This window comes from Petaurus breviceps, unplaced genomic scaffold (assembly GCF_028583685.1).
Source record: "Petaurus breviceps papuanus isolate PSGF00001 unplaced genomic scaffold, PetGlider_PUasm1.0 90895, whole genome shotgun sequence".
Classification (NCBI taxonomy): domain Eukaryota; kingdom Metazoa; phylum Chordata; class Mammalia; order Diprotodontia; family Petauridae; genus Petaurus; species Petaurus breviceps.
The window spans coordinates 32,818,947-32,832,499 of NW_027187372.1; the positions used below are offsets into that span (position 1 = coordinate 32,818,947).

At 46.4% G+C, this 13,553-nt stretch overlaps 1 protein-coding gene across 1 annotated transcript in view; it reads left to right on the plus strand.

Annotated features, from left to right (window-relative positions):
* The first annotated feature begins 1,516 nt into the window (after positions 1-1,516).
* IKBKE (inhibitor of nuclear factor kappa B kinase subunit epsilon) overlaps positions 1,517-13,553 on the plus strand; it is a 30,334-nt gene continuing 18,297 nt past the window's right edge. The window contains 8 exon segments of the mRNA XM_069074717.1: positions 1,517-1,545; positions 3,312-3,424; positions 4,444-4,584; positions 5,796-5,925; positions 7,822-8,003; positions 9,273-9,433; positions 11,057-11,167; positions 12,343-12,522. Of these exon segments, the coding sequence (XP_068930818.1) occupies positions 3,338-3,424; positions 4,444-4,584; positions 5,796-5,925; positions 7,822-8,003; positions 9,273-9,433; positions 11,057-11,167; positions 12,343-12,522 (992 nt within the window). The 5' untranslated portion in view covers positions 1,517-1,545; positions 3,312-3,337.

Consider the following 13,553-nt stretch of genomic DNA (forward strand, 5'->3'; position numbering starts at 1 on the left):
AAAGTATGATCCCCACAAGGCTCTCTCCCAAGGCCTTCAGGGAGAATCGATCAGAGGAGGGAGAGGAGGCCATTGTGCTGGCCCTCGGGAACGCTTTGGGTTCAGGGTCTCCTTGGAAGCAGGCCAAAGTGAGGAGAGTGGAGGTGGTCTGGGAAGTCTGCCTACTGAAGGGAGCTTGTGATTTCAGTTGCCTAAGTTAACTTGTCAAACCTGCCTCAGCATCTTGGCTAGCGAGCTGGCAGGCTCAGTGAAGTGGGGCTGAGCCCTGGGCTTTGCACAGAGCCCACGGGACCTCCTGCATCTGGGACCTGGGGTCTACCAGGCCTTCCGAGATTCCTTGGCAGGCTCCCACTTGGATCTGTCTCCTCTCTTCAGGGACAGAGAAGCTTCTCTTTCTGGTTAGGGTGGGGACCAGCCTCTGAGTAAGGGCCCCTGTCTCTTTAAGAAAGAGAGACAAAAATCAGGAAGTACTGGAGAAGAAGGAGAGCCAAGGTTCGAGCTGAGCTGGGCTGGGTGCTATGGTAGAGCTGGGAAAAGGAGGGCTCCAGCTCCTGACTCCTGCACTGTGATCTGCCTGGCCTGGCCTGGCCCAGCCCTACCCACTGGGGCAGGGGCCTCAGGTGAACCTGGGACTCTACCTTCAGGCAGCAGGACCCTAGCATTGCAGCTGTGGCAGCCCGGGGCTGGGGGAGGGAAAGCGTCCTTGTGCACCGATGCTCTGGGTGGTTAGTGGGCTGGATAGGGGCTGGGTGGGAGGAACTGAGAGGGGAGAGAACGGGAACCATCATGCCGTGCCAGTGGCCCTTGGCTGTCTCTGGGGCACTGGGAGCGCTGCTGGCACAGGGTAGTGCCCAGACCTGTGCCTCCTCTCCCTGCAGCTGCATCTCTCCTCTACCCATCCATGTTTAAGTCCTTTCTTGGGTGCAGGGGGACCTTTGGCTGCAGGGGCTCAGCTTTCTCTTGCACAATGAGGAGGGGGTTGAATGGGATCCCCAAGGTCCTTTGCAGCCCTGAATTCTCTGATCTTATCTTCCTGGGGGCACGGGAAGAGAGTGGGGAGGGGGCCCAGAAGAAGACAGAAGAGGTAAATCCAGGGAGCTTACATGTTGCCATTTCCTCTCCTCTGTTATACCCAGACTCCTCTGGAGACTAGGTTTCCACCCCTTCTGCTTTCTGTTCTCTGGTCTGGTTTCTGGTGTCTTTGTTTCTCCCAGGTGGATGCTGTGTCTCTGGCCTGAATCCAAAGCAGAGGAAATAGCTTTGAGTTTCTGGGGGGGTGATAGGTGTGGAAAGCCCCAGCCTGGCCCCAGGGCCCCAGCCTGTGGGGAGGGTGACAAACAGGAAAGGGTTAAAGGGCTGAGGCAGGCAGCCTTTGAGGAAGGATGAGGAGGGTTCAGCCTCCTGCTGCACCAGCCAGGTGGCACTGAGACTCTCCTCTTGGTTCTTTCAGGTGCATTTTAACTTCTGGGCTTCCCTAGGACAGGAAGGCTATCCGGCAGGCTTTCTGAGAACACCCAGGTGTCCAAGCGGTGCTGAGTGTGTTTGGTAAGTGTGACCTAGACCCCTGACAGGTGGGGCTTGATTTGACTGATTTAATTCCCCCTTCCTCTGTGCTTGGAGCTACTGTGTGCCGGGACACAGGAGGTGCTTAGTTATTTTGCATTTATTTATCTGTGTAAATGCTGCATTCCTCTACCAGACCCCGCCCCCTAGAATGGAAGCTTTCTGAGGGTAAGGATGGTTTTTTGGTTGGTTTTTGCATCCCCAATCCTAAGGCATGACCATACACGTAGGGCATCCTGCATGATCCTTAAATCTATTCATGCCTGACTTCAAAAATAATAATTTCTGAAAAATTTTTGAAAAAAAATAATTTCTGAAAAAAAAATAACGTATAGGCTCTAGATTATGAATTCAGCAAATATTTACTAAGTACCTGCCTCATGCTTCCCTGAGGGCATGAAAAGATGAGCAGGTTACTGTCCTCAGGGAGTTTCCAATCCTAGTCTGACACGGTCTGGAGAGGGCAGAGCCCTCTGACGCCTCGTCCAGGGTCCTCTTGAACGTTTTCGGCTGCTTAGGAGATTCCCTTTGTCACCTTTCCCTGTACCTGGGCCCTACTTTACTGACAGTGGGCAGAATTTAACTTCCTCTTTCCTCCCTCAGACCTCCCCTCTAACCACTGGAGGATTCCTTACTTCCTACCCCAAAGGCAGCCAGTGCTTCCTTGCTGATTCCTACCCAGTCTTGATGGGGAAGATCTGATAAATTCATTCACATTAGATTTTAGGGACCTTTTGTGTTACTTAGGAATGTAGCAGCCTCTCTGGATCCCAGATGCATCCCTAGAAAACCAGAAGAAAACTTTCCTAAAGGTGGGGAAGCCCTACCAGCTCTAAGGGCAAAGATTCCTAGACCTTTAAACCTAGCAGACCATGGCTGAAGGCTGAATTAAAGTCTCAGGGGTATTTGCTATCTAGCAAATTCAAGAAAGGGTGTTTTGGGAAAGATATATTAGGCATCCCCATCATCTCCCCTATATGGCTCTCTATCAAACCATTACCTGGGGAATCTTCTTAAATTTTGTTACACGCACTGGTTTGATCTTGATTACTCCTTGGACTTACCAGAAAGACCTTCTAAAAGTAGTAGCTTTGTAAGAAATAGCCCTCAGAAGGATAGCAATGGGTGCCGGGATTGGGATTGAGGTTGCTAAGAGGTCTCCATCTCTTGCCATTCCTTTTTCCCCCCGGGATGTGATGAGGCAAACTCCCAAGCCAGCTGCCAGGAAGGTGGTGGTTTGCTGAAGCAGGAAGCGTGGGTTCCCGTGGTGAGCCAATGGGGAGGGGCTCCAGGCTTGTGTTGAAATTTTGGAGATTTTTGGTGTTGTGGTTTAGTGCCTGACCCTGGGGCCCTTCCCCCAACATTGTTTCTGCTTCCTGGTATAATCCCAAGTTCAGATATCAGTAATGTAGAGCGCTTATGTCCCTTGAAGAGATAGCTGAGGCAAGAAGTTTCTTTCTGCATTGGTGAGAAAGTTCTTAGGAGACAGGTGCATGGTGGGAGATGCTCAGATTTTAGGAAGATAGGTTCAAATGCTTACTCTCTTGGTGCTACGCTGTGTGACCTTCAAGAGGTCACGATCTGTGAATCAAGATTTCTTCTCTCTGGCTCTAAAAGGTAGAAACTACCAACCCAATTAGCTATAAGGGATAATCTTGGGAAATAAGACTGTCAGATTGGTGAGGGGACACCCACAGATTTGCTGAATACCTTTCCATGGCCCCTGGCCTTTCTTTTCTTCTGGGCAGAAAGGGGGCTGCTGTGGACGCTGGAAATGCAAAGTACAGCCAATTACCTTTGGCACACGGATGATCTCCTGGGCCAGGGGGCCACCGCCAGTGTGTACAGAGCTCGAAACAGGGTAAGTTCATGGATGGTGGGCTGGTAGATTGAGTGCCTTTTTCAGAAGACCTGAGTTTAAGGCCCAGTTCTCTGTGATATGACTACTGTCAAGTCGCTTAACTTAACTTAAACCTTAATTTTCTCATCTGTAAAATGGAGATGATGATAATACTAATACCACCTACCTCATAGACTTGTCATGATGAAAATACTCAGTAAAATGATAGATAAATTTGTAGTTACTATGCAGTGGAGAACCATTACAGATTCTTTGAGTTAGGGAGTGATGCATTAGAAGAAATATTTCAGGAAAAGTAGTCTGTCCGCAACGCACAGGAAAAATTAAAATCTCAGAGAAGAAGCTATTATAGTTATCTTTTTGTTGTTTGTTTTTGGAAGGCTATCTGGGTTAAGTGACTTGCCCAGGGTCACACATTCAGTGTCTGAGGCTAGATTTGAACTCAAGTCCTCCTGATTCTAAGGCCAGTGCTCTATTCACTGTGCCACCTAGCTCCCCCTATTTAGCAGTCTAAGTGGGAAATGCTGAGGTGCTAGAAGAAAATGGCGACAGTAGTCGCTAGAGTACTGGCCTTGGAGTAAGGAAAACCTGGATTCAAACCATTCCTCACACACATACTAGCTGTGTGACCATAGGCAAGTCACTTAAATCTCTCTGTTCCTCAGTGACCTCATCTGTAAAATGAAGGGGTTGACTTTTAAGGCTCTTTCCAACTATAAATCTATGATCCCATGATGCAGTTGACATTCCAAAGGAAGACGCTGTAGTTGGGGACTTGTTTTTTTTGTCTAATTGTCCTCAATCAGTCCTGGAGAGGCATCTACCATACCTCATTCCCCAGGGCTGAAGTGTCTCATATCCCAAGGAAGCTTGGGAATCCTCTTAGGAGCCCATCTGGGCTTTCCTGGGCTCCAGTGCTAACTCATAGAGTGTATGGAGGACAGTGTGAATGGCCACTCCCCAGGGCAGCGGTGGGACTCAGCGTGATCCTCCCTGCCACCCTTCCCCATCACCTATAGAAATCTGGGGAACTCGTTGCTGTGAAAGTCTTCAATAATGCCAGCTATCTACGCCCCCGAGAAGTACGCGTGAGGGAGTTTGAGGTCCTGAGGAAGCTGAAACATCAAAACATCGTCAAGCTGTTCGCTGTGGAGGAGATGGTACGTTCAGTAAATTAGCCAAGGCTCTCCCACTCTCTAGTCTAGCCTCCATATCATTTACAAAGTGATTTCCCCAAAGTACATATCTGGCCAAATCACTCTCTTATTCAGTAAACTTCAATGGCTCCCTATTGCCTCCTGGACCAGATACAAAGTCCTGTGTTTGGCATTTCAAGCCCTTCTTGGCATCCTGGCACCCATCTACATATCCAGTCTCATTATACTTTATATTTTAGCCAAACTGGCCTTTACACATTATATCTTTGGTCTGATGGTGGACATTCCAGCCAAACTGGCCATTTGTGGCACCCCATCTCCTACCCCTGTTCCTTTTGCACTGCCCATCCTTCATGCCTGTAATGCATGCCCTCATCACGTCCACTTCTAGAACCTCCAATTTCCCTCATAGATCAGCTCAGGTATCATCTTATATGCCAAGGTTTTCCTGATTGCCTACTCCTGTTGCTAGCCTCCCCTCCAAATTACCTTGTATTTATGTTGTATGTAATCACATACGTGCATGGTTCTCCCAATAAAAGGCAAGGTTCTGAAGGGCAGAGATTGTTTCATTTCTTTTTGAAGTCCCAGCAACTAGCATTCCATATAGTAGGTACTTAATAAATGTTTATTGACTGACATATTAGGTGCTTAATAAATGCTTTTTGATGTATTGGGGCATTGCAGAGGGAAATATAGAGAAGGAAGGAGACCTCTTTAGTTAGTTCCCTAGCTGAGGGGGGTTAGGACACAAAAAAGGAAAGACTGAAAATCATATACAAGCTAGCAAACCTGCAAGATGTCTGTATACCTATTATGTCCATGGGGTAAAAGAATAATTAGAACCAATTATGTTAGTTAGGGAAGACTTCCCGGAGGAGACGTGTTTGAATGCAAGAATAGGACTAGAAATTGGATGGGGAGGGCTCCAGCCCAGTGGAGAAGAGCTCTATGGGGTAGAGGGGAGTGTCCCCTTCAGGGCAAGGAGAGTGCCTGCTGTGGATGGAGGGTAGAGATAGAGAACTGATCAGCCTGATGGGAACAGGAAAGAAGGGCTGGGGAAGCAAAGAAAGAGTGGCCTCCTCTGAGAGGATTCAGATCCTCTGCTCAGAGACCTCAGGTAGGATTGGGGTAAAGGAGGGGCCAGGAGCTACCAGCACCTTCCCTTCTCAAGGGGCTCTGAGGAGAGGCCTTTGTGGGCATCCTTTCCCCAGGGCAGCGATAAGGACAAGGTGCTGGTGATGGAATACTGTTCCAGCGGTAGCCTCCTCAGTGTGCTGGAGAACCCTGAGAACGCCTTCGGCCTAGCAGAGGCTGAGTTTCTGGTGGTCCTGCGCTGTGTGGGTGAGTTCCAGGAGGAATAATTGGGCGTCGGGTGCATGGGTGGGTTGAGCCCTGGGCTCGAGCCTTCTTCCACTTTCTCTTCACCATGGAACTTATCGGGGAGTGGTAGATTTGGAGTCAGAAGGCCTGGATTCATATCTTGACTGCTATATAATAACAAGAGCCAGCATTTATATAGTCCTTTAAGGTTTGCAAAGCACTTTGCATATGTGTGTGTGTATCATATATATGTATATATGTGTATGTATATGTATATATGTCATCTCCTTTGATCCTGATAACAGCCCTGTGAGGTTGGCTGTTGTCTTCTGTTCTCACGTATGTCCACTGTGGCTGATCAGACCCATATAATCTTGGAAGGCTCTGCTTCAGGTGGGGCACAGATAGTCCATGTGAACGTTTAGGGAGGGGACGTCTCAGTTTGTGCCTCTCCCTTTTGGGGGGCCTACTGCAGCTATACTTCACTCATAGAGCCCTGTATGATACGGGTGCTCCGTGCTGGGCAATTCTTTGCCAACATCTCCCGGGTCATGCAATCAATTCCAAAGTTCTTCATAGAGACCTTGAGAGTGTCCTTGTAACGCTTCTGACTGCCATTTGAGTGCCTTCCTTGCATGACTTAGGTGCTAATGTTATCCCCATAGTCACTTGCTTAGGGTCACACAGCTAATAAGCTTCTGAGACTGGCTTTGAACTCTGGTCTTTCTGACTCTAAGTGCACTGTCCCCTGGGTGACCTTAGACAAAGTGCTTATTCTCAAAGGGCCTCAGTTTCCTCCTTGGTAAAATTAAAGGGTTAGACTAGATGGTCTCTAAGGCCCCTTCCAGCTCAAGTGTTAAGATCCTAGGAACCTTGTCATCTGAGAACAAAGGCAAACCTACGCAGTGAGGCCCCTTTTGGCTCTGAAGCCCAGCCTCCCCTCCTAGCAATGGCTAGGGCCATGACTCTCAGGCTACCTTCCCTCTGATCTGTATTTATCTTGCATGTTCAGATAGATAGATGTGTATGTATATGTGTCTATGGGTATTTACACATATATGTATATACATATGCATACAGACCTATCTCTGTGTGTATATGTGTATATATGTGTGTATGTATATCTGTGTGTATATGTGTATGTATGTATGTATACATATCCGTGTGTGTTTTCATATATATGAATATATATACATGAACATATATATATATATATGTTCCCTCTCGCATTAGAATGTAAACTCCTTGATGACAGAGACTGGTTTTTCTTCTTTGTATCCTCAGTGCTTAGTGGAGTGCTGAGTATATAGTAAGTGCTTACTAAGTGCTTTTGATTGATCTAATGAAAACAAATAGAGTTTGTTCTTAGGCAACAACAGTTAAGTGTTGTCCAGGGTCACACAGCGAGTCTAAGGCCGGATTTGAACTCAGGTTTTCATGACTCCAAGCTCAGGGCTCTATCTACTGCACCACCTAGTTGCCCCAAAAGTTTCTTCCCTGACCAGGAATCAGATCTGGACTGAGGGAGTGAGCACTGAATCCTAACCACTAGAGCACCAGGGAGGACTCCTGAGTTCAAATACATTCTCAGAGACTTATTGGTTGTATGGCCCTGGGCAAATCACTTAACTTCTGTTTGTGTCAGTTTCCTCATCTATAAATTGAGGGTAATAATAGCATCTACCTTTCAAATCACTTAACCTTGTTTGCTTCAGTTTCCTCATGTGTAAAATGAACTGGAGAAGGAAATGGCAAACCACTCCAGGGTTTCTGCCAAGAAAACCCCAAATGAGGTCATGAAGAGTCAGATAGGACTGAAAAACAACAACAAATGCCAACAGTCCCCTCTGTCACCCTCCTGGCTCAGCCCCTCAGGGAGTTCTCCCTCCTAAGACAAACATCTCCCCTTGTTTTCAGTGGCTGGCATGAACCACCTCCGAGAGAATGGCATTGTGCACAGGGACATCAAGCCCGGGAACATCATGAGGCTTTTGGGAGAGGACGGACAGAGCATCTACAAGCTGACGGATTTTGGGGCTGCCAGGGAGCTGGAAGATGATGAAAAGTTTGTCTCTGTCTATGGGACTGAAGAGTACCTGGTAAGTTGTGTATGCTGAGTGCTCTGGACTGGGAACCTTTTCTACAGCCTGTTCCCTGGAACTTCCCCAGAGCTTAGTGGGATATTATGCAGTCCATCCCCCTGCTTGTGAAGAGCTACTGGTATATGTTATCAGTATATAGTATACCATGTATTATTTTATACAATGGTATCAGCATATAGTATGCCATGTATTATACTATGGTATTAGTATATATTATACCATGTACTATTTTATACTATGATATCAGTATATATTATACTATGTATTATACTGTGGTATCAATATATATTATACCATGTATTATTTTATACTATGGTATCAGTGTATATTATGCCATGTATTATATTATACTATGATATCAGTATATATTATGCTATGCATTATATGCTATGCTATAAGTATATATTATACCATGTATTATTTTATACTATGGTATCAGTATATATTATGCCATGTATATTATACTATAACATTAGTACATATTATACTAATATATAGTAATACACTAATAATGATAGACCTACTGGGGTGGGGGGGCGGATATCCATTGCCTTCTCTCCACTTCCTGTAGCCTGGGTTGGACCATCCTTCATCCTCCAACCTGTTTTTGTCTGACTTCTCCTGCCCTGGGGCCCATCTTCTTTAGAGGCCTGCAGCCAGGAAAGGGAAGTTAGGGACAGTTTCCAGAGCAGGTAAAGAGTTCTGAAGGGAGTCAAGGGCCATTGCAGAGTGAGATTTGCTTATCTCATAGAATGGTGGGATTTAGAGCTGGAAGGTCCAGCCCCTTTATAGAGGAGGAAATTGAAGCCCAGAGAGTTTGTGACAGAGAAGGTCACAGCCTAAGGACACCATTTTTGCATCACAATTTCTGTGTCATACATAGTATCCTAGATTAAGAGTTAGAAGTGCCTTAGCAATCATCAAGTCCAAATGCATTATACAGATGAGAAAGCTGAGACCTAGAGAAGGCTTGCCCTGGGCTACACAGTTTGTTTAATGACCACAGCAGGATTTGAACTCAGATCTTTCTGACTCCAAGTCTGATATTCTGTCTACTCTGGCATGTTACCTCATTGTGTCAGAAACTGTGATTCTGGGCAGCTCCCACTCTCGAGGTGAGGAGGTGACTTAGATGAATTACAAATTGGCTGGGTCTTAGACTGCGGAAGAGGAAGGAGGCATGGAGGCCATAGGCACAAAGAACATCTGTGCCCCCCACAGGATATTATGCCAACAATGGTCCTTCTTTGGTTGTTCCTTCCACAGCACCCAGATGTCTATGAGCGAGCAGTGCTCCGGAAGCCTCAGCAGAAAGCATTTGGGGTGACAGTAGATCTGTGGAGCATTGGGGTGACCCTGTACCATGCAGCCACCGGCAGCCTCCCCTTTGTCCCCTTTGGTGGGCCTCGACGTAACAAGGAGATCATGTATGCCAGGGGTTGGGGGGTGGGGCAAGGAAAGACTGGCAACAGTGTGCCCCGGTAGGGTGGGAAGGGCTCATAGAGCCAGAAGGGACCCTAGAAGTCAAAGAACCCATTTTACAGATGAGGAGGCTGAGGCCCAGGGGAGTAAAGAGTCACTTCCCAGGTCACACAAGGAATAAGTGTCAGAGGTGGGCTTTGAACCTAGGTCCTTTGATTAGAGTTGGATGTTTTTTTTTTTCCAGCACAGAAGATGCTTCTTAACTTTTCTGTTTTAGTGGTTCCTCCATCCTCCTCCCCATGACAAGTCCTCCAACAAAAAAAATAATAATATTTTCTCCCCTTACTCACCAGTACTCTCCCCATCATAGTCATCCCACCCCTGCCTCCCTTTGGTGGTGAGGAACTCCCAAGTGGGTGCCCTAGACTTCCCCTTAGCAGTCAGTCTGCTAGGTAGCTATAGAGTACCTATAACTAAATTCAATTAGATTCAGAAGGTGTCAGGCACCCTCTTGGGTGCTGGGGATATAAAGGATGCTGTGGGTGACCCAGTGAAATCATGAGAACAATTGAAACCAAGTGGAATTCAGGACTAAAAAACTGTCAGGGCTGGAATGATCAGAGAAAGAGCCTTTGGGACTGAGAGGAAGGGCAAGGACATTGCAGATGAGGGGAGTATTATGCAGTAAAAACAGAGAAGGACCTCAGTGTGGGTGGTGGTCCAGAGAGACTGAGGACGAGAGAGGAGGTTTACCTGAACACAGTAGGAAGGCTAATGGAGGATGGTGTACTCACCTGGGGCCAGGACTCCTGAGCTCTGTCTGCCAGCATCTCCACTGAGCTGCTGGGGGACTTTATGCAAGTATTTTAACTCCCAATCACTTGATTAATAAGCATGTATTAAGTTCCTGTTATGTTCCAGACACGATGTTTAAGTAGAGTGGAGATATAAAGACAAAAAGTTAACAGTGCTTGCCCTCTTGGAGCTGCCATTCCTATCATGTGCCAGCTAGATGGCACAATGGTGAGAGTACTGGGCCTGGAGTCAGGAGGACCCAAGTGCAATCTGGCCTCAGACACTTAATACCTGTGTGACCCTGGGCAAGGCACTTAGCCTATGTCTGCCTCCATTTCCTTTTCTGTAAAATGGAGATAACAATAGCACCCAACTTTCACAGTTGTTGTGAGGATAAAATGAGATATTTGAGATCTCTCTCTTTCTCTCTCTGTTTTTCTTTCTGTCTCTCTCCATCTTTATTCTCTCTCTTCTTTCTTTTCTCTGTTTTTTCTCTCTCTCCATCTTTTCTCTCCTTTCTCTGTTTCTCTCTTTTCTTTCTCTTTTCTCTCTTTTTCTCTCTCCTTTCTGTCTCTGGTTTTTCTTTTTTTTTCCTCTCTCCTTTCTCTCTATTTCTCTCTCCTCTTTTTTCATTTCTCTTCTTTCTCTTTTCTCTGTTTCTTTTCTTTCTCCTTTCTCTCTGTTTCTCTCTACTTTCTCTCTGATTTCTCTCTCTCTCTCCCTCTCTGTCCCTCATTGTACTAAGCAGCAGTCTCTCAGGCTTACATTCTGTAATCTGTAATGGCATGGTAGCCTGGGAGTTTCTCCTGACCCTGGGTTCCCCTTCCTTCCAGGTTCAGGATCACCACAGAGAAACCCAGTGGGGCCATTGCAGGCACCCAAAAACGAGAAAATGGGCCCTTGGAGTGGAGCTACAAGCTTCCTATCACCTGCAGACTCTCCCTGTAAGTAGCAGTTCTGGATTTGAGGCCATCTGAGACCTGGGTCTGTCTTATACATTCCTTTCTTCTGACTGGGAGCTAAGAGTTCTGCATCCTGGGCCTGGGCCTGGGCCTGGCCGAGTTCGTGCTAGGCTTTGTCCATTCCTCAGTCAGCTCAATGCTAAGCTCTTCCTGGTCCACCCTCCTCCCCTCCATGACCCTCCTGACCCTCAGCAGGTCAGCCCTATGGTGTAGCAGAAATAGTTCTGGCCTTGGGCTCAGAAGAAACCTAGACTGACATTTCCATCTCCTAGTCTCATACTTCTAGCCATGCAATGGTCAGAGTTTCCTCATCTGTAAGACTGGGATGATTGCACTTGTACCACTCACCTCCCAGGGCTTTGTGAGACAGGCAGAGTTAATAAGTGCCTACTCTGTGCTGGGCCTGGCATTAATAAAGGCACAGGGGATAGAACCATCGTAAGGGTTTAAGAAGAGACAGAGAAGAAACCAAGGGGAGACCTCTATTGTTATAATAATTACAACAACAATAATAAGCATAAACATTTATATGGTACTCACAACATGCCGGGCACTGTACAGAAATACTTTAGAAATATTGTCCCATTCAATCCTCACAACAAGCCTGGGAGGCAGATGCTACTATTATCCCCATTTTACAAATGAGGAAACTGAGGCAAACAGATGTTAAGAGATTTGTGCACAGTTAGTAAGTGTCTGAGGCTGGATTTGAATTCAGGTTTTCCTGACTCCAGGCCTGGCGCCCTTTCTACTGTGCCAACAAAACACCCCTTTTCAGGAAGTTTAGACCCAAACTGCAGAAGAGGTAGATATAGGAAGAAAAGCACCAAATGGTTCCTGCCCTCAAAGAGCTTACAGTGTAATGGGGGAGACAATATACACATAATTGGGTACGTACAAGATGTACGGTTCTCAGAAGGGAAGAGGATTTCGACGGTGGTGGTGGTAGGAATAAAAAGGGGTCAGGAAGGTCCTTCTGCTACAGTAGGATGTGAAGTGAGTCAGAAACGAAGCCGGGGAAGCCAGAAGGCCAAAGCTCCCATTATACCTTCAATAAGAGTTATTATATTTCCTGCACGGATGGTAGAGAGCACAGGGCTCAGATGAAGCAGGCTTGGAGCTTGGCCGCTGACGGTTCATATCCCCACCTGGGACAGGGGGCTGCAGGCCCAGCTGGTACCTATCCTGGCCAACATCCTGGAGGTGGACCAAGAGAAGTGTTGGGGGTTTGACCAGTTCTTTGCTGAGACCAGCGATATCCTTCAGCGGATTGTGGTCCATGTGTTTGCTCTGTCTCAGGCTGTCCTGCACCATGTCTACATTCATGCCCACAACACGTAAGTGAGAACACACCTACTGTGCAAGGGAGGGTGGGAGGGAGCTCCCCGTCTCTTCCAGTAATAGAAGAGAGAGACTCTGTCCTCTCACTGGAGGAAGAGAAAGTATGAGTGAAGAGGAAGGAGATGACTTAGTGCCAGAGGAAGATTAATGGCAGTTTGGGGATTTAAAGGAAGTGCATTCTTTTTTTTGGGGGGGGGGGAGGTTAATTAATTATTCTTAATTATGCATTTTTTTCTTCCCCTTTTTTTTAGATTTTGCTTTTTGCTTTTTGGAGGGGGGAAGGTAGAACAATTGGGGTTAAGTGACTTGCCCAAGGTCACATGGCTAGTTTTGTATTAAGTGTCTGAGGCCGGTGCTCTATCCACTGCACCACCTAGCCACCCCTTTCCTTCCCTTTCACCATTAAGAAAGGAAAAAGTAGAAAGAAAACCCTTGTAGGAAATATACACAAACAAAACAATTTGTACGTCAATCATATCCAAAAATGGATTTCTCATTCTGAATATTCAGCTGATCCCCTCCCTGTCAAGGTGTAGAGAACACTGTTCATGGTTCCAATCCTCTGGAATAGTAATTGATTGTTGCATAGATCAGAGTTCTGAAGTCTCTCAAAGTTATTTGTTTTTACAATTATTATATAAATTATTTTGGTTCTGCTCGTTTTACTCCGCATCAGTTCATACAAATCTTTGTAGGTTTCTCTGACCCTGTCCCTTTTATCAGTCCATTTATGTGATTTATGTGCAGTGGGGAAAGAAAGGCATGGGGAAAGGCATGGGATTCTCTCCTCGCTAGGAGTCCACAGTCTAAAGTTCTCCATTCTTATGTCTCAGCAGTCTCCCGTTATATTCATATTCATACACCATATTTTGTTCGACCATTTGTTTTTTGTCTTTTTTAAATTCCCAGTTCTTAGCACAATGCCTAAGCCCATAGTAGACGCTCAATAAATGCATGTTGTTGATGATGATAGCTGGACCCCTGAACTGGGTTTCAGGATTCCTAGGATATTAGGCTCTAAAGCTGA